General features: G+C 42.0%; 1 protein-coding gene and 2 non-coding genes across 3 annotated transcripts; all 3 read right to left on the bottom strand.

Annotated features, from left to right (window-relative positions):
- Window positions 1-955: 955 nt before the first annotated feature.
- CCT6A (chaperonin containing TCP1 subunit 6A) lies at window positions 956-9,958 on the bottom strand. Its single transcript, XM_090025979.1, has 14 exons — window positions 9,779-9,958; window positions 9,607-9,670; window positions 8,981-9,115; window positions 8,252-8,425; window positions 7,966-8,069; window positions 6,873-6,983; window positions 6,228-6,387; window positions 5,904-5,986; window positions 4,994-5,090; window positions 4,271-4,418; window positions 2,580-2,713; window positions 2,339-2,441; window positions 1,739-1,811; window positions 956-1,321 (listed from the first exon to the last, which is right to left on the bottom strand). The coding sequence occupies exons 1-14, from the start codon at window positions 9,913-9,915 to the stop codon at window positions 1,249-1,251; spliced, it is 1,596 nt and encodes a 531-aa protein (XP_089882105.1). The 5' UTR covers window positions 9,916-9,958; the 3' UTR covers window positions 956-1,248.
- LOC149854133 (small nucleolar RNA SNORA15) lies at window positions 4,036-4,168 on the bottom strand. The gene has a single exon (XR_016439082.1). It is a non-coding gene; the product is annotated as a small nucleolar RNA SNORA15 (small nucleolar RNA).
- On the bottom strand, window positions 8,614-8,745 carry LOC149854132 (small nucleolar RNA SNORA22). The gene has a single exon (XR_016439081.1). It is a non-coding gene; the product is annotated as a small nucleolar RNA SNORA22 (small nucleolar RNA).
- Window positions 9,959-20,827: the final 10,869 nt, after the last annotated feature.

Below are 20,827 nucleotides of genomic sequence, written 5' to 3'. Positions count from 1 at the left end.
TATGGACAATTTCTCTAGCAGGTTTATGTAAGGAAGTAGTTTTGCTTTTTTGGTCATCCATTCACATTTTGGAAAGCAGATGTGATCAGACTCATATCCACATTGAAAAGCAACACTGGAACAGTCCAAAGATTTAAATGACTAGCAAATGCCACTGGAGTTGTGGAAAATTAACATCTTTAAGTCTCTACAAAAGCTATGCAAGACTAGAGCTACCTTTGCTGCGCTGAGCAAAGAACATACAGGCATCCGGGCCCATACTATTAGAAGGTTGTGGTATTGGAAAACTAAAGCAAAATCAAGTTGTTTGAATACTTGCTGTTATTTTGATAGCACTGTAGCAGGGTCTACCTTTTCAACACCTGTCTCCCAGGTGCCACAGCAGCCTATCCTGCATTAGTGAATTCATGTTAAAAGCAGCCCAGAAAAATCCTTAGGCTAGCATGCATACCATTAGAGTATACTTCAAAATATAGATATGCATTTGTTGTTAGGATATTGCCTATGAACCATCGTCTTTCAACCACAGGTCTAAGCCACTGTAAATTGTTATCACCCCCATTCTGAAAGACAGGCAACTGATGCAGGGACAGGGAACAACTACCTAGTTTAATACCATGCCTAGAACCAGAATCCAGGTTTGACCTCTTTCCCCAGCTTCAGTCCAACACTCCACCCATTTGGAAAGGATCTTCTATAAATTCTTAAATTAGGCTCCCCCATCCCAGGGGAAATTTTGGGGATTACAGGGAGCTGCATGTAACCCCGTATGTAGAAACATAAGCAAGTTACACTACGGGTAGTTCAGCAATATTCAGAAAAGGGATACACAGATGACACATTCTAGAAGCAATGATATCTCATGGAAAACTATACCGCTGTACCATCATCTTCATCCACTATCATTATTCCAACCAAAACGCAAGTTAAAGAAGTGACACTGTTACAAACAAAGCACAGAACAGAACTGTTTATTGGGTAGAAAGGCTGTAACTTTAATTGTACATTTCAGTGCAATTAAAAATAAATAACTGATTGATCTTAGAACCTAATATTTGAACAGGTACTATTCTTTGTGTGGGGCCATGTTTACTGCATCAAAAAGGACAGCTACTTCTGTTACTGTGAAAATCCACTGGAGGGAGGCTGGGGACGAAAATGCCTTTAGTTGGATTTTTTTTTTAAAGTTATTTCAAAAAGGCAACTGCCTACTCAAGACGACTATCACAGGATGAGAAGAGATTCAATTCAACCTTTGAGAGACGACATTCCAGCTCGCATAATTTCATCAACCAAAAGAATGTTGCTGGCGATCACCGTGCTGGGTAGATCAAATGAAAAAAACAACAAACCTGTTAAAAATGCTGTATGATGTTACAATTCATCCAAACAAGGACATTATCTCCACTTCTCTCCTTAGGAGTCTGCACCCCAGCCAAAGCCCCAACAGATTAAAGTTTTATACTAGACTCAGTCATTTAAACAACACTAAAATACTAATAGCCAATTAAGATCAATCTTTCTTTCTTTGTTCCCAATTGGAGAGGAGACATACTTTAGAATGAGTATGACAGCATAAAACAACTACTTCCCCTTTCTTGTACAGTGCAAAATGGAGGATAAAAACCAAAGCCTTTCACATAATAATCAAATCTCAAATAATTTCATCAATCTTGGATAGCAGAGTGTTTGTACAATTTAAAAGTTAACCCATTTAAAAAAAAAAAAAAAAAATTACCATGAATGGAGCAGTTGCTTTTTGACATTATAGTTGTCCCAAATTCCAGCTACTGCAGCCACCATTGGTTCACCTGGAAATAAAAATAAGCACAAAATAAGGCAACAGATAAAGCTGAAAACACCTGAATGAAATGCTGAAGTTCTGAGTTACAAAAAAAAAAAAAATGTTAAGAGATTAGCAGGTTTTTGTCATCTGTGAAGCATGCTGCTACTGCCCCCAAAGGCAAAACATCTTCATACAAAAAGCCACCAACATCTAGTCTTTGCACGTAATCACATTTAAAAGCGTGCAGAGTTCCACATTACAAGCTTCATATTACTTAACTCTAAAGTAGCCCTAAGTTGTTTAGCAGGCAATAGGTCAACAAGTACTCTATCTACCATCAAGAAAAGCTGTTGTTAAGTAACTTCCAGGGAATCTTAAAACAACACTCCCAATCCTGCAAAATCTTCAGAAAGCTAACATGCAACAGACTTGCCATAAAGAATAGTAAGTTTTCACTTCTCTCAAAAACCCCACTATACTGCTGACTAGACAAAAGCCAACTTATTTTATTCACAAGTGTCTCAATATGGGGTTTTTAGAGGAGATTCTTACCAGTGTTCAGATCAACTCCAATAAGTTGCCCTGATTCTGCATGTTCTGTCTGAACTTTCACTAGAGTTTCTTGGGGATCATAGCCAGAATTCTGAGCAAGCACCTTTTAAGAAAGAGGATGAGATAGATTATGTAAAAAATAAGTAGCCGTTGCAACTGTAATCCACCTTAAATGGTAATTTTTTATTAGCTTAAACTAACTGCTTACAATCTACTTCTCCAGTCAAGAGCTCCTTTATACCTTAGGAATAATGAGCAGAGCATCAGCAAAAGCCTGGACTCCAAGCTGGGCTCTTCCTTTTATGGTGGGCTTATATTTAACGAGAGCTTGAGCAATTGCCACTTCTACTGCACCAGCCCCTGGAACTACACAGCCTGTATGCAAGGAAGATAATAAACAGAGCCATTACACAGTCATGTCAAACAAAGCAATGAGACCACATGGTTCATGTTAATGGATATAAATCAGTACAGAATGTTCATGAAACTCAGACTTTTGCCTCTAAAATAGCATCCACCACGACAGGTGCTCTTCAAACACAATCAAACCTCTTTTTGAGAAAGGTGAGAAATGAAACTGACTTAAGTATTTAGGTTTCTATCATGCTCACCATAACTCATGCCTAGACACAGCAAGAATAGCCTTTTACTCAGAGTCTCCTTGTCCCTTATTTAAAGCTTAGATAGTAGTTGCTGTAATCCAGCTGAACTAGTTTCAGCAGAAATGGCAGAAGAATCAGATGAGATGATAGAGAACATTTACAGGAATTATCCAAAGTTCACCTGTTACAGTTTTTACATTAAAAAAATCTGCAGTTCTCACATGTCAAAAGGAAAGACTTTTTGATTTAAAAAAAAAAAAAAACAACTTTCCCTTCTGAAAAGAGATGTTGGCATGGAAGAGAAGCAGCAATTTTGCTACCTTTAGTATCTTACTGTAGCAGTGCTCTCACTCTGGCCCATGGGCCAGATTCCAGCCCCCAGAGCTGTCTCATCTAGCCTCCAGAGCTCCCCACATATCTGGAAATCTGGTGGCAGCATAACCAGTAGTGAGGTTAACCATTCCAAGAGCTTCAACAGTTAACACTGCTGCTGTTCCCCTGATAAATATTTGGCCCCATGGGGGAACCCTGTCATTCAGATGATGCAAGCCTGCAAGCCAGTTCAAGCCACAGCCACATCTGGCATGTGGAATCACACCCCAACAGGATCCTGCATGTGAAGTCACACCTGTGCACTGGATCGCATCTATGAACTGACTCCCACATGTTGGATCTGGCCCACAGACCAACTCTGTGCCATTTATCCAGCCTATGTAACTGGACAGGTTACGCAACACTGCTTGCTGTAGGCAGTGATTCGAGATATTTAAAAAAAAAAAAACAAAAAACATTACCACCACCATGCCGAAGAACTCCTTCCTGGCAGGCCTGCTAATCTGATGAGAGATAGTGAGCTGAAAGCAAGTTTTTCAGTTACAAAGCATGCTTTTTCCTCCTTCTCTTGCTACTCTTACTGAAGCTCTATTTAACCAGATCTAATGTATTAAAATTTGCTGTGCTGCACTCAGAGCCTTTTGTCTTAAATCGTTGTCTTCCAACCTTCTAAAAGCACCTACTACATTCATTAACATTTAACAAATACTAACAAGACCCTGGAGAAAGACCATGTGTAATTGAAGTCAAATCTGATCCACTACATGTATCCACTCTTTAAAACATGTCAGCTTGGAATTCAGCATGACATTAGAAATAGTTGAAGTGGAAATACTTTAGCATGGTGTCTGACTGTATGAACTACTGATGAAGCTAACACAGAATTCATCCATGCTTCTTGGCAGAAAAGTATGTATGCAGGAAATGAACAGTTTACAGATGTCAATGGGTCCCCTGAATCTTACTATACCAAAAAATTACTACAGACTAGACTTACCATCTTCAATGGCATTTTTTACAGCACGTAGTCCATCTCTTACTGCATCCTTGATTTGCGTGAGTGTATGCTTATTGGGTCCCCTAATCAACAGGGTAACAGAACGAGGATTGTCACACTTCTCAATAAAGGTGTATTTCTCTTCACCCTGTATTATAATATTACTATGTGTTCATATAAGATTTTTGCTCAAGAACAAATAAAGCAGCAAATAAATATATACATACACCACAGCATATCTATGTAAAAAAACCAAAATAAATGAGCAACATAGGTACATTTTTAGATCCATGGATAGTCAGAGGGATAATTAACTTTCACACTAACTTTTGAAAAGGGGAATAGTAGAGATTTTTCTCTTTACCCTTATACATTATGCAGGTTTCATGTCATCCTAGCTCTGCTTTCAACAAAGAATACATTTGTTCCTTGTTTCCCCCCCCCCCCCCCCCCGCTCAGGTTTTTGTTTTTCCCATCATCACCCCACAGCGTACTTCATGTATTTTCTGGCAATTAGTGTGTGGCAATGACTTTTGTGAGCTGTCCAATATTACTCTTGAAATCATAACTGGATCATCATCGGTGTCTAAATGCCTTCACAGAACTCCCTGTGTTTAAGAGTACTAAGCATTAACAACAAAACCTGAAATAAAGCAAATGATGCAGACATTGAAAAGGAGCCAACAGTGTACCTGTTAAGTTCAAACTCAAGATCATACATACCAATGTATACTCGTAGACAAGCCCAGCATGTCCCAGACACTCAGGCGTGAGGTCCTCCAAAGAATTCATGGCCACACCACCACAAGCAAGAGTCAGTCTGAAAGAAGACAAGTCAAGTCAATGGTGTTATATACATAACTAAATATACAGTAACTTAATGTGAAGTTGGAATCTTTGCTCATACCAAACTGAAGAGTTAAGAATATCACATCACATCCACCCTGAGCTACTTAATATAAGCAGAGCCACTTAAGTTTGTTTAATTTCTTTCAAGCTATGTGAAGTACAGCAAAATCTCCGTTAACTGGCACTTCACAAGCCAGCATGCCAGCTTGTAAGGTAAAGTGAAACCCAAGCGCCCACCGTGGCACTTCCAGTTTCTCCAACCCCACACAGCCCAGTGCAAAGCAGGCCGTGCTGCCGAGCCCTCATGGTCTGGGGCATAGCAGGCTGCATGGGGCCTGCCTCCCCGTGCCTCAGGGCCCGCGGGAGGGTTGGCGATGCCCCAGACACAGTGAGAAAAGTGGCAGTTGAACAGGCAAAGACGCCTGTTGGTGCCTCTCAATTAACCAGCATATTTTGTTATCTGGCACTGCCCCCCCTTCCCCATGGGAGACGGATAACAAAGCTTTTACTGTATGTGGATGTACTTTGTGGATAATTTCAGAATAGTGCAGAAGAGGGCTAATTGTTCTGAATTTGGAATTTATTGGCAACATCATCATTACAAGAAATAGGATTTTTTTTTTAAATGCATCAAAATACATAAACGTCTGTTAACTGACAGTCATTGCTCCTTAAGAACTAGACAAGTTAGAAGTATGGGTAGATTTTACTCAAGCTTTATTTAAAAAGGTTACATAAAGTCAGACAAACTCTGGAAAAGCAAGTCTTCTTTTCAAGAACTTACCTCTCCATGTTCCTCCTTTTTGCTCTTCGCAAAGCTACTATTCCTTCTTTTGCCAAAGTATCTAACGAAAATGGGTCAATTCCCTAATAACAAGAGAAAAGCACCTATAAAAAAGTGTAAAAACAAATTCACAGACCACCAGAAAGGGCCAATTCTTCCTCTTAGCAAAGAACTATGTGAATATCTGAAAGCAAAATATCTCTACCCCTTATTAAGGCTTGTGTGAGTCACACAGTTAGTGGACACGGAGGCATCGAGCCTGCCAGACCTGCCAACATGTTGGAAGAAATTTTTCCAGTTATTTCTCATGCTTATTCATCTTACCTTCTGATTGATTACAATAAATCCTTTATCTGAATCTCCGCAGACTCTCTTTTTCAAGTCAATAATTTTGTTCACTCTGTCTTCAATGAATTTTCTTTCTGCTTTTACTAGCTTTTCTCTTTCTTCCGCACTCTTATAAAAGAATCCAGAGCTCACCTCTCTAAAATGAAAAGGAGGTTGAGAGAAAGACATTTACTCACAGGAAAGAACATGTAAATTTAGTCAGAAGGTATAAAGGTGAAGTTTAACAAAGTCGCATAGTACAGCACCACAAAATATTTGTTGTCCTTCTGAATACATGCAAAACAAAAATGACATTTTTCAGTACAGGCGTAAAACAGTATTTTAGTAGTCACATAAAGACACCCATGACTGACATGCACTTGGAGATGCTTACTATCAATGTATACCGAACACACAGACATTACTGACCTTAAAAAGTTGTCAGCTCAGTGAGATGGCAAACATCTCGAAAAACAAATAACCTACTCCAGAAGCTTACTGGCCCCTTACCAGCTTCATAAATCTGGATAAGATTCTGTGCTGTTTGCTTTTATTTCCTCTTTTACACACCTGAGCTTATCTTAAGTAGGTATTTTGGAATACTTATTCTCTGATTTCTTTTAGTCTCTGGCTTACACTTACGTTTTTTCATATTCTAGAGATACATTGCAAGTAAGTATATAAGCATCTTCCACTCTTTTTTTCATATCTGGATGACGAGCGCCGTGATCCAAAACGAGTCCTTTAATAAGCCTGTAAAGAATCAGTTAGATGACCTGTAAGAACTTCTTCGTCCTTATTTGGGTTTTCATGATAAGCAGTTGAACAAAATTCATAGCAAAGCTTATTAAACATTGATTACATGCCTACAGGTATAAAAATAATTTGGATCATGTATCCCACTTCCATAGACATACCTACTCTGTGTAAAGCAAGCTGTTGTTAGGACTGTAATAAGGAAATATACTCTAGCATAGCATCTGACTACATGAGCTACTGAAAAAGCTAGTGGAATTCTTCCACGCTGCTGATTAAGCGTGTCCTTATGAAAGCTTTTGAATGACTGTGGTCCCAATTTACCTAGTTAGCAGGCAATTAAGATAGCATTATAAATTCTCTCCATGTCAGTGGGATTCAGCCCTCTGACATTAAGAATGATAAAAGGGTTAAAACTCTGTTCACTTTGTAGTTCAGGTTTATCTCCACTAGAAATGGACTTAGAGCTTAGAGCTCAATTAGTGTAAAAAGGAAAAGGGAACGCTTCGTGTCTTTCAGACAGAGCATTATACATTTAAGTATTTTCAGACTGAGAAAAAGACGTGTATATTACCAAGAAGCTGCACGCATATTTGCCAGATTGTCAAGTTTAAAATGGGAGGGAGCTTAAACTCTTAAGAGGAACAGTTTCATCTTACTTCTGTCTCCTCTTGTTAAGAAGCTCTAGTTAAGAGTTCCCACTGAAGATGAGCAAAACTGCAGGAAGTTACAGGAAGAGTTTTTTTTCTCAAATGTACTTTGCAATGTTCCTGTTTTGTAGTTTCTCATGTGGTCAGTTTTTTTCACCCCCAACATAAAAGGTAAGGAAAGGCTATTTTAAAGATGCATGAAAAAGCAACACCACATGAAAGGACCTCAAGCTTTTCACTATTTAAAAGCAACTGAGGTTCGCCTTACCATTACCCCCCAAGCAGGGTTTGTTTTTGTTTTGTATTTTACTGTTTGTATACCTACTTACGTTGTATCTGTTTCTGATTTGTGCTTCATCTCCATTATCTCAACCATGTAGAGATCAATAGGTTCATCTGGTTTTCTGACTGCCAAAATGGAATCTACTACAGCCTGAAACAGAAGAGACCACCATCATACAACAAGCTTAGCTATCAAATAGAAGCAAATGGATAACCATTTCCCCCCGTTTTTCTATGCTCCCTCTCTTCCCCTAAGGTGTCAGATAGTTAGGGAGTTCCTTATCTGAGAATGAAAGTACGTTTCAAAAAAAGATAAAAAATGTGTACGCTTACTTCTGTTAAGACATCAGCCAGCTCAGCATGAACTTTAGTACGCAGAGATGTTCTGGCAACATCTATAAGTATCTCTCTGTCCATATCCTTGGATACTTTGACCTGCTCCAAAACTTCAAGTGCCTTTGCCTTTGCCGCTTCAAATCCTTCTGTGACTATTCTTGGGTGCAAGCCCTATTTTTCATTAAAAAAATATAAAACGGTATTAAGCAACAAAACAAGGCAACAGTTTTCCAACTGGCATTCTTATCTGTTATTTTTAAATTTGTATTACTTAGACCTCTCAAATTTTTGCTACCCAAACGATGACCTTAATGATAAACACTAAAGCAATTTAGACTTCACATGCTACAATGAAGGTAAAATGTACTGTCCTTTTGAATACATGTAAAAGGAAGATGCTCCTTCTAATGCAGAGGAAAAGCACAGATTGTTCTAGCACAGAATTAAGACCAAGGGAACTTATGAAGCACACTTGGGTGTTCACTGTGCACTATGAATTAATAGGTATCAATTCTAGTTTTCTAACATGAAGATGATTCTTTACCTGAGTAAAATGCTATTTAGTGTCATGCAATTACGACAAAAGCTTTAAAGCCCAACAGAAGAGTAAAAAAAACCAAAAACACAAAAGGTACAAGACATATTAAACAGCAAAGTCAAAACTTGAAAGCATTAAAAGGATGATACTTACTCATTCCCTTACAAACACCAAAACACTATCCATACCTCAGAAATATAGAGATCTGCCTGCTTCAGCAGCTCTCCGATGATCAGAACATTTGAAGTGGTACCATCTCCCGTGATGTCATCTTGAGCTGTTGCTACTTTTGCTATTAAGGAGGCTGTTGGGTGTTGGATTTGCTAAACAAAAAAGAGAAGTTGAGTGATATTCCTACAATAATACAGCAAAGTTTAACTATTAGGAAACTAACATTAATGTATTTCATCTTGCTGGGACAAATTGTACATCTTCATAATTATTTTTTGTCTATATAAAAGCAACGCTAGTCAGAGGACCGTTAGAAATTTCTCAAACTATACATTACATTAACACTAAACAATTCTGCTAAGATTCTAATTTTTGGATCCCGGCAGGCGAGGGACCGGTGGCAAAGCTGCACGGATGCGAGGGCCGCCGCAAGGGACCTCAGAGGATCGTCGAGCCCAACCCCCCACTCGGGCAGGAAAAAGCGTGGAGGAGCCGAGGAGTTAGGGCCTGGGGGGTGAATCGTGAGCCTGTTCTCCAGCGAGCGAACGGCGGGAGGAGGCTGGAAAGAGGCGAGTTTTGGGCACGCACCAAAATGGACGAGAAGCAGAGGAAGAGGAGACAAAGGGGGTCGAGGTGCACTCACCATCTCATGCAGCAGTACGTTGCCATCTTTGGTGAGCTTGATGTCTCCGGAGCCAGACACGAGCCTGCGGGCACAAGGTGGGGGGAGACGGTCACCGCGCGGGCCCAGCCCCGCCCCTCCCCCCACCCCGGCCTCCCCGCCACGTGCGCCCCCCATCCCGCCCCGCGCTCACATCTTCATGGTGCCCTTGGGCCCCAGGTTGGTGCGGAGCACGTCCTGCAGCCCCCGCGCCGCGCTGATGTTCACGGCTAGCGCCGCCTGCGCGCGCGCCACCTCGGCCTTGGGGTTGAGCGACTTCACTGCCGCCATGATGCGGCCGCCGCACTGCCCGAGCCCAGCCCCGCGCGCAAGGGATGACGGGATAGGGAGCGCGGGACAGGGTGGAATAGGGTGGGCCCCGCCCCTTCTAGAACACTCCGCCGCCCCGCCATTGGCTGCGCAGCGCTGGCTGCCGCCCCATTGGCCAGCCGTCCTGTCGCTCCCCTCCAAGGGACCCGCCCCACAGGAGGATGTCGGTGGGAGCGGTTGGTATGCAAAGCACCTCATGCATATCCAAATGTATAGGTCACCGCCCCTCATTAATATGGAAATGAATGCGGGCCTATTAACACAGGGTCATTACCTTGATTGGCAAACGTCGTCATGGAGATGGGCGAGGGGTCCCTTTCCTTTCCTCCAAGGGTAACACAGGGGAGGTCTTCTGAGGTGACTATTAAGCGTCTTTTGAGTTTCATGGTCATTGTAGTGGGGGGTTTATGTGGGTGCGAGATTTGGTTGTTTTTATGTCTATTTGATTTGTTTCTAATAAAAAGAACAAAAGTACAATCTAATTTTAAAAATGTACAAACAAATCTAATAAAAAAACAAATGTACAATCCTGCTACAAGCATACAGGTACCTATATGCAAATTAACCTAATTAAAAACACAAATGTACAATCCTGCATATTGATACCTGCATATTGATATATGCAAATGAACCTAATTAACAAAACAACTGTACAATCCTGCTCCAAGTGAATGGATTCCTATATTGAAATTAACCTCATTACTGTGCTCCTTGTGTGTGGGCATCTATATGCAAATTGAACTTCATTAATATGCACAGTTGCCCTATTAGTGCATGGCTGGCCTTATGCAAATTAAACTTTATTAATATCTACAAAGTATCCTATTGGCCTGTGGGTGTCTGTATGCAAATCCAACGTCCTTCGTATGTGCAAAGTATCCTGCTAGACTCCTGTGCATAGACATGAACATTAAATTAATAATATATTAGCATAATGAGGCAAGATAATATAGAAGAATTGTGATGCAAATAGGTTGAGGGCGCAGTGACTCTAGTCCCCACCTCACTGTGAGCAAAAAAGTAAAATAATAATAAAATAGTAAAATATAACATAATACACACAAAATAATAATAAAAGCTATCAGATTTACCCAAAGAACGTTGTCTGCTTATGTCCCTAGATGAATATGGCTACAGCCTATACCCCTGCAAGCAAAGAATGCATTTGACAGCAATGAACCTGTTGAAAAAGGAAATTCACATTTAAACTGGGATAGTTCATATGAGATCCACATAATACATATTTGACCCAGCTGGGTTAATCATAAGAATGCATCCCCGTTAAAATGTAAAGCGGACAGGTTAATACAAGATTTGTTCCTGGTCACAACCAGCTGCTGGCTGTGAATTCCTCCCAGGCCCTGGGCCCACCTCAGAGCCAAGCTCATCCCAGCCCATGAAGTCACAGGCCCGGTGCCAACAGATCCCTCAAAGTTAATACAGTGCCAGAGTTTTTGCTGCCTTTTGCATTTTGAACCTTTAGGATTCATGTTTCCTGCTATTGCCCTGTAAGCAAGAGGCTGGAAATGGAGGGCTGTAAGCACAGATACACATCAGGACAGGCCCTCAGGAGCTGCAAATGTAATAAAAGCAGAGCTGTGACAATGTAGCCGGGCACCTGGGGCAGCTGCCACACACAGGGGCAGTGGCAACTTCCTAAGACATGTGACTCTGGCAGCAGCCATTTTTTCTGTTCTTCACCCCCACCCCCAGTTTGGTGCCTGGGGCAGCTGTCGCAGTTGCCCCGGATAGTTATGCCGCTGAAGAAAAGCACCACATATTGCAGTAATTGTGATAAATGCTCCAGAAATGGTAGCACAACTTGTCCTCTATGGCAGTGGTTCTCAACTTCTTCTTTGGGGCTCCTACCTCCCCTTACACCTGGTCCAAATGCCATCCAGTTGTTAAAACATCAATTGGCCATTCTCCCTTTTCTTCCCAATCCTTTTAGGCTCGCGGATGTCTTGAGCCTAACTTGAGGATATGGCGGCTAAGCCAGCCTTGAAGGAGTTCTGTCAAGGCTTGGTAAATGAAAGAGAAATGAAGAACAACACAAAGCAAGGAAACTGGAACCCAGGTAAGTCTCTCAGTTATGGCCACTGGCTGCAGCCTCCACCAGCAGCCTGAGGGCTGTGCACTATTTTTCCGAGGCCCAGCCATATCAGACAAAAGAAACTAAAGAGAAATACAGGAGAGTCTTCAGTCAATTTTGCCTACAAACTTGGGCGCTTGTATCAACCTTAGATTCTCCGCATCAATCCCCAGTGCTCCTACTGGACACGTCAATTCTTCATAATGGGGCAAGCCCTCTTACCAGCCCTTGTTGATTCAGTTCCATTCTGGTGGAGGGAGTCCGATCCCCACCATTCAAAATAAAAGTAAGTAGGAACTAAAAGACCTTGTTCCATGTGTTGACAGCTCTTCCGCATCCATCTTGTCCTTATGGTGCAGTTTCCTACCAGCTTTCCCCGCAGCTATCACCGCTGCCAGTTTGGTGTTGGCATCTGGGATTATCGGAGCGCCTCCGAGCTCCCAGGCCGAGGATCAGCCCTCTCTCCATCTCCCAGAGTTTAGCTGTGGCACCCCCACGATCCAGGGGTTGTGCTCCCTCTCGCCATCTATGCTCCACTCCTTCCAGTGTTGGCAGCAGCCAGAAATACAGCCATGGGGAGGGCCAATCTAGAAGGAGCAGCAGCTAGTAAAACTGGGCTCCTGTGGCAGTTGCACATCCGCCATTGCTGCCATCTCTGGCGAGGCAGGTAAGTCTCTTCCCTGTACCCCTGAAGTCTTGAAAGGGGCTTTTCTCACCTCTTCACAGAGGACCTGAAGCAGCCCCTTCCAGGCTGGAACTCAGCCACAGTTTCCCACATTTTTCTCCTTTAAAGGAGATTTTTGACATTTTTTAAGTTTAAGTTTGTTGGTCCATTTTTAAAGTTTGTTCATGACTCTTTCATATATTCTTGCAACTCACTATTGGGTCGGGACCCACAGGTTGAGAAACACTGCTATGTGGCAATGGGGACCAACCATTTTTGGCAAGTGTGCCATAAATTAACCCCAGGCCCTCCCCAAGCGTCACTCTGATCCCTTTCCCCTGTCCAGTGTGTTGCTCTGCTTTCTGCTCTCTGCCTTGTGATTCCTGCCCAATCTGCTGCTCTGCTTTCTGCTCTTTGTTCTGCCTCCCACTTTGCTGCTGTCCGCTCCCTGATCTGCTGTGTGCCACACACAGAGGTTGCCCTTGCTACTTGTAGCACATGTGCCCCAGTTTGGCTATCCCTGCTCCCTAGGGTGCTTGCATAAAAACCATCCTGAGCCAAAGGGAGTTAAGAACCCAACACTGATTGAAATCAACTTTGTGAGTTAGGTGCTAGGCACTTTTCTAGGTGCTTGCACATCTTTTAATATATGAATCTGTGAGACAAATTAGACTAAGTGCAGTATTTGGAATGGAACTTTTCACAGAAGGAAGCAAACAGCCTCATGGATGTACTGATGTCTTTAAGTACTGTGCCATCAGCAGGCACATCTACACATGCTATTAATGCGCTGAAAGCTTACCTTTCCCTGGGAAACTGCCTGCTGCTGGGCCGCCACTTTAATCTCAAAGCAGAGGCTGGGACATCATCTCCTGCCCAGTAGCTGCCTCCTGCCAGGTCCCAGAGCAGAGGCTGGGACACTGTCCCCTGCCCCGGGCAGCTGCTTGGGGATGATGTCCCAGCCTCAGCTCCAAGATCAGACTGGGGGCTGGGAAGCAGGCAGCTGCCTCAGGGAGGGGACAGTTCTCCTGCCCCTTGCTGCCTAGTCTGCCTGGAAGCAATTTGCTCCTGGTCAGCTGTCTACACATGCACTACTGCTCAGCATCTACTATGCAGTAAATCTACTACCACACATGAGACTAATTTACTACGCAGTAAATGCTGCACATGTGTAGACAGTAATGCTTTACTGCACAGTAGATTAGTCTACTGTGCAGTAAAGCATCTTGTGTAGATGCACCCAAAGAGCCTACTTAGAGACCATATTTCAGGCAGTTCTGTAGCATTTCTATACACCTCTTTACTGTCTGTATGAACCTTGAATATATGTGTTGGTGGGAGCAACAGCTGCAAACTTCAGAATTCCCCAGTGCATGTTGATGGGAAAACAGAATCCTAGTTCTATTATCCCATCCACTCCACCCCAGCATGCTAGCACTGCAAAGGAATGCATACTGTGCCAGGTGGCAGGCTGCTTTACGATATTTCCCTCCCCCACGCCCTCCCCCAACCCCTCATGAGAATGTGGTGGGAAGCAGGGTTCAGATTTTGACAGTTTTATACACAAAGCCTGTGTTAAAGCCATCCGTGACTGAGCTCCACTGTGGGGAGATGGGCCATGTGGTGGGATTAGTGACACTAGACCCCTACTGAACTGACTTGTACGGTAAGCACTGTGTATTCAGATGGGCATGATTCTGTCGGACAAATGATTCTTGGGAAAACTGGCTGTGAAAATGGTGGAACTAGGTAAGGGACTCCATGTATAGAGGGCAAGTGATAGCTTGTTTTGCATGTGTTATTGAGGTTCAATATTTTAGACAGAGTTATTGTGGGAAATACTTCAGCAAGTTGGGAGCCCTGTGGCTCTATGGATCAAGAGATGCCTATTGTAAGTTATTCTACTGCAAAGTCCCACACCCCACCCTCCAAAAAAACAACAACACAGGTTGGCTTCTTGTTATTGCATTTGTTAAATAATATTGTAAAATACAGGAAATTGCACCTGGGATTTGAAAATGTAGCTCCTGAGCTCTAATTTGGAACTCTCACTTGATTCAAGAACTTCATGTTTTTGTTTGGCTAGCTACAGAGCTTCTGTGAGAAGGGCTCAGAGCTCCTGAACCCTTCACACATATCTGAGTTCTCCATGGGTTTCCACCACCAAATGATCACAACCAAACATTTTGATATGCATCCTTGCATGTGGCCTCAACCCAGATGGTATCAAGCAGAGGGGGCTCAGTCCCACCATCTGGGATCATGGGTGCTCTGCAGCTCTTGGGTGGTCTCAGACATTTTCAGATGGATTTCTTGATAAACATCAATATTGCAAGTTCATGCATCCTTAACAAGTTGTGATTAATAAGTTTCCATCCTGCAACTAGCCAGTAGAGGGCAATATACACATGAACTCACACATAGTCACATGGACACATATACTCACACATGCTATCCCAGGAGTATATGACACCAGTTGCAGGCCTGTGCCTTGTTTATATGATATTAATTGGCAGTTTTATTGATTACATATAGTAAAGGGAGTAGGAAAGGTTACCGCCTATGCATCTAGGTCACAGCTGAGGAAGCTGTAAGGCATTCTGGTTTGACTGTTCCTCAAGTCTGGTGCTCATTTGTTCAAACACACTAAGGTATGTCAGAGACTCTTTTTAGTTATACAAGAAAATAACATATTCTTTTTGAGAGAAAGAAGTAAATGGATTTTGACGTGTTTTATTTTGAAAAAAAAAACAACTTTGGGAAAATAGCCCAGTGTTCAACTTAGGGATGTTATTTGGTGGCCATGTTGGTCTGAGACAAAAAGAAATGCAAAATTCTAGAACTCTTGGTTCAGAGATGATACCTTTTATCAGACCAACTAAGAAATTGTGTGTGGGGGGGGGAAATATCTTTTTCTGCAACCTTTTGTGCATACACACCTTTCCTCAGGCTCAGGGAAAATTAAAGATAATAAAAAGTCCCCAAAGGTAAACAATAAACTTCATTTTTGCACAGAGGAAGCTGAAGCTAGAAGTCTGTTCCTCTGAGTTCATGAGAGTCTTTGCGAGTTGCTTTTTGATGTGCGGATAAGGCAGGATTCCTTCCCTGGTGGTATCAGATGGCAGAAAGGCAAGGAAGCGTAGAAATCTTTCTTGTTGTTCAGCAGTGAATTATAAGTGTTCATCTTAGGTTGTTATCTACATTTCTCACACAATTAGTTGGGTTTTCAGAAGTGAGATTTTCTAAAGATATTGCAGGTCAAATTCTCATTGACAATCATACATCAATAGGAAATGGGTACTTAACTTCCCAAGACTCCTTTGAAAATCCCAGATGAATAACTTGGTGCCTCTTCCCTAAATCACACATTGAAGATTGATGGTTTAGAGTACAGGAATTCTTCTTATTACTAATTTGTGGTTTTAGAATAATATAACTTCTGTTTTGCATCAGTTCTTTAGAGATCAACGCAAATCTACCTTCAATTTATAGTTCATTCTAATTTTAAGTGCTGAACTATTTTACATATTTATTTTTAATGTACAGTAAGGGAAGATAATTGATTAGGATAAGCCAGTGACAATTTACATCAGTTGGGGATCTGCCCCATAGGGTTTAATCAGATGAAAACTAGATTGTTAAACCAAAACAAATCTATTGAAACCAAAGGGAATATTTCTTCATGAAGTCTGAATCCTTTTATCGAAATTACATAGTCCTTATTCAAGCAAAATCCCCACTGAGTTTCTACTTGGAAATAGTTTTCTTTTATCTTGCTTTAACTCAGTTTCCCCAGTAGCAAACTGTGGTAACACATGTCCACAAAGTATTTCTAAAACCTGTTATAAAAAAGTGTCCTAACACTGATAAAATTAGTAAACAGGGACAAAATAGACATTAGACTGCATCAATATCACTATAGCAAAGGACCCTGGTGTAGGAATAGTGTGGCACAAGAGGCACAAATAGATGTGCATATTGACCTGTGATTAATCATTTATTATTAACATGTGAAATAATAGGAAAGGATGACATATGGGGAGTTTAATTAATTCACACATATTGAGGCATAAAGCTGCCTGAATTGCAAACAAAACCATGCATAAAATGTGACTGCCACACTGATTGGCTCGTGACATTCATTCCGGAGGGTTACCAGTCACAAGATTGCCAAGCAGCTTCTTCAGCAAAAACAGCATTCTTAGCTTTGAACCGAGAAGCCAACTTGATATGAGAGACTAAAGCCTCTGGTTGGTGGCCTGAAACTCCCCAACTAATGGTAATAGCTGGAGCTGATTGAAAATCTGCTCATGGAAGGATTTTCTACAGGAAAATACTAGTATATTGAAACTAAATGTTCTGAAGGACTGAGTTAATTTTGACATTTCTTTCTTGAAAACAATACAAACCATATTCTGCATAATCAGAATGGACTATTCCAATTATTAATTTAAAAATGTTTTGTTTCAAAATATATTGTTGTTGTTATGCATTACCAAATAATCTAAAAAGAAACCATAATGTATAAAAATCAATCAAATGTTTCAGTTTTACCTAAATGCCATGTTTTGATTGAACCAAGATGGCGATTTTTAATAAATTAATTCAGAATAAAAGACATGTTGAATTTGTGGAATTTCCTATGAAATGGAAATTTCAGTTCCAACACAGAGACAGCAACAGCCCAGGTCTTTCACACAAAGAAACCCATTCTCTAACCTTTAAATTACTATTCTTTCAGACCCTGGGAGAAAACCTACAGGGATATCAATATGAATGTCCATGTGCAGGTTCTGTTTTAATTTATAATCAATCTGGAAAGACTGCACTGATTGAAATAGGTTCACCCAAGATTAATACTGGTGGATTGGCCATGAAACTGCTTTTGTCCAAAAAACACTGAGGCACATACTTAACTTGAGATGTGTGAGATATTAGATGATGTAGGGTGGCACCTTAGAGAATACCGTATTTCACAGTGTATAAATTGGGTTTTGAAGCCTAGTTTTGACCTCTGAAAATGCAACCTTGACTTCTACACCGTGTCATATAAAATCATTGCTGACAAACTGCAAGTTCAGTGAATGCACGAGGCATGATCACATTAACTGCACTAATTGCAGGAGGAGTGGTCTCACTAATTACAGGAGGCATAGTCGCATTAATTAAATTGGCACTATTTTAGCGAAGACCGAATAAATTTAATTACAGGTACTGCCAGTTCTGTAGCAAGCAGGGGGGACATCTGTCCCGGGTGCTGAAGTGAAGAGGTGCTAACAAGAACTGCCCAGCTGGGACGGGGTGCAGGATGGAGCCGTGAGTGGCTCATTTGGTGGGTGCAGGGATTGGGGAAGGACGGCTCCCACTGCTGTGTGCACTCCTGAGCCAGCATTGGGGGGGGGGGGGCGGACCCCAGATCTGTGCTTGGGGCAAGGGGAGTCTGCTGCTGCAGGCTTCGCCCAGGGCACCAAGCGTCATTGCTATGGCACTGGGTACCGCAAATACCGCATGGTATTCAGGATGCCACCAAAACGAACAAAGTTCAAGACGCGAGTCATCAACTTTGTTCTCAATACTAACAACAGTTCTGCAGCCCATCAGCTGGGTGCAAACGAGAAAGTGGTTTGTGGCTGGCAAAAAATTATCCACAACATAAAGAAGATGCTGTGGCTGCAAAAAACAATGCAGGTAGCCAGATTTAGAAAGAGACCTTGCCAAATGGGTCAACAATCAGCAACAGTCTGGCAGAATCATAATAAAAAACATCATCCTACTGCAAGACAAGATGCGGGCTATGGAGAAAAGATTAAAAGACTTTACTGGCAACCCAACCTGGTGTTCCCGGTTTATGAAAAGAAATTCTCTTTCTCTCTGCACCACGTAACAAAGTTATTGCAGAGATTACCAGCTGACCTCGAAGACAAGATAACCCAGTTCCAGAGCTATGCATTGAACCTCTGAAAGAAAAACAATTACTATCTCAGGCAAATTGAGAATATGGACAAAACACCCATGTGCTTTGATATGCCAACAAGCCAAGCCGTGGATGTCACTGGAAATAAAACTGTACTGATGGAGACTATGGGCCATGAGAAAAGAGTGGTGGACTGGATGATGGGCAGCCAACATTTGTTTACAAAAGCTGGAAACATACAAGCGGCCTCCTTAGCAACTGTGTGCCAATGGATTCTTATAGCTTGGAGGAACATTAAACCTCAAAGGACTGCACATTCAATCAAAAAATGCAGGATCAGTAATTCTATGGATGGTGAGGAGGATAATATTCTGTGCCGTGACGACGATCAAACAAAGGATAAAGACACCAAAGCATCCGATGCCAAGAATCCATGAAATGATCAGATTACTAACCATTTAGATTGGGAGGAATTGTTTGGGGCTGACAGTTCTGACGATGAAAGCGAACGAGGGATGTTTACAGTGTTAATTTTTAGTATTCCTAAAATGTTTACATTATTGAAACGAGGGATTTTTAAATGTGATTATTAAGAGGGATTATTTAAAGGGGGATTTTTAAATGTTGACTGAGTGCAAGCGATAGCAACCAGTGCTGCTGATGGTGCTAATGGCGATAATTTGATTGATCACTCCAGATTTGTGCTGATTGCTAATTGTGTGTAAACCTGTGGTGATGAGATCAGTGCTGATTGTGCTAATCATGCTGGCGACTGTTTGTTCTTGTTTCTGAATAAAATGTAGGTTGACTTATACAGTGTATCTATGAAAATTCCAACTTTTCATGTCAGAAAACCTGGGTTGACCTATACACTGTGAAATATGGTAACTGGTTCAGTGAGGCATGTGCTTTCTTAGATGACAGCCTACTTCCTGTGATGCTAGGTATGTGAAAAGTACATTGACTATCGTTTTTCATCTCTCAACTCCGCTTTCTTTTACTTAAAAGGTGTCCCTTTTTCATAGGTCTAGACCCTACAGAGCTAAATTTACCAGTCAAGAAAAAAAGCGTGAGGAATCTAGCAGACCTCCTGAGGCTAAAAAGAAAGGCCTACAAAGGATGAAGGATGGGATTCACCACCAAGGAGGAATATTCTGTGCTGGTCTGGTCCTTCAGGGAGCGAATCAGGGAGCGAACCAGGAAAGCCAAGGCTGCAACTGAACTCCAACTAGCTTCGAACATCAAGGACAATAAAAAGTCCTTTTTCAGATATGTGGGGAGCTGGAGGATAAGCAAGGGCAATATTGGATCCCTGCTGAATCAGATGAGACAACTGACAACTGACGCCCAGGAAAAAGCCAACCTATTAAATGGGTACTTTGCATCGGTCTTTCATCAGTCCCATGAGACGCCCATGCCCGCTACAGGACAGGGATATCCTGGTGAGGGAGATCCCTTGCCCTCCATCAATGCTAACCTTGTAAAGGAACACCTTGAGAGGTTGGGTACCTTCAAGTCAGCTGACCCAGATAATCTACACCCCAGGGTACTTGAGGAGCTGGCGAGCATCATAGCCCAGCCCCTGGCACGGGTCTTTGAGAGCTCCTGGCACTCTGGTGCAGTGCCCAAAGACTGGAAGAAGGCCAATGTGGTGCCTATCTTCAAGAAAGGGAGAAAAGTGGATCCAGCAAACTATAGGCTCATCAGCCTGACCTCTATCCCTGGGAAGGTCTTAGAAAAGTTTATTAAAGAGGCCATCCTTAATGGACTGGCCGACTCCAACATCCTGAGGGATAGCCAGCATAGGTTTGTTGTGGGTAGGTCTTGCTTGACTAATATCATTTCCTTCTATGACCAGATAACCTATCAGCTGGACAAGGGAGAAGAAATTGATGTCATATATCTTGACTTCAAAAAAGCCTTCGATCTGGTATCCCACGATCACCTCTTGGCAAAACTGACCAATTGTGGCCTTGGGTCCACCATGATCCAGGGGCTGGGAAATTGGCTCCATGGTCAGACCCAGAGGGTGGTGGTTGACAGAAGTCAATAGTTATGGTGTCCTGTGACCAGTGGGGTCCCCCAAGGCTCTGTCCTCAGACCCATATTGTTCAACATCTTCATTAAAGATGTGGACATTGGAGTCAGAAGCGGACTGGCCAAGTTTGCCAATGACACCAAACTTTGAGGTAAAGCATCTACA

This window comes from Crocodylus siamensis, chromosome 13 (genome assembly GCF_052110815.1).
Source record: "Crocodylus siamensis isolate JL-2025a chromosome 13, ASM5211081v1, whole genome shotgun sequence".
NCBI classification, from domain to species: domain Eukaryota; kingdom Metazoa; phylum Chordata; order Crocodylia; family Crocodylidae; genus Crocodylus; species Crocodylus siamensis.
Note: the sequence above shows the minus strand (reverse complement) of the source record. Positions and strands in the feature narration are given on the sequence as shown.

What these genes read in the sequence shown, in the direction of transcription:
- CCT6A (XM_090025979.1), bottom strand. Translation starts at nt 9,915, where the DNA reads ATGGCGGCAGTGAAGTCGCTCAACCCCAAGGCCGAGGTGGCGCGCGCG. An exon ending in TGGCTGATGTCTTAACAGAA is followed by an intron (nt 8,070 to 8,251) that starts GTAAGCGTACAC and finishes CTTCTGTTTCAG; the next exon opens with GCTGTAGTAGATTCCATTTT. An exon ending in AAGCAACTGCTCCATTCATG is followed by an intron (nt 1,322 to 1,738) that starts GTAATTTTTTTT and finishes TGATCTACCCAG; the next exon opens with CACGGTGATCGCCAGCAACA.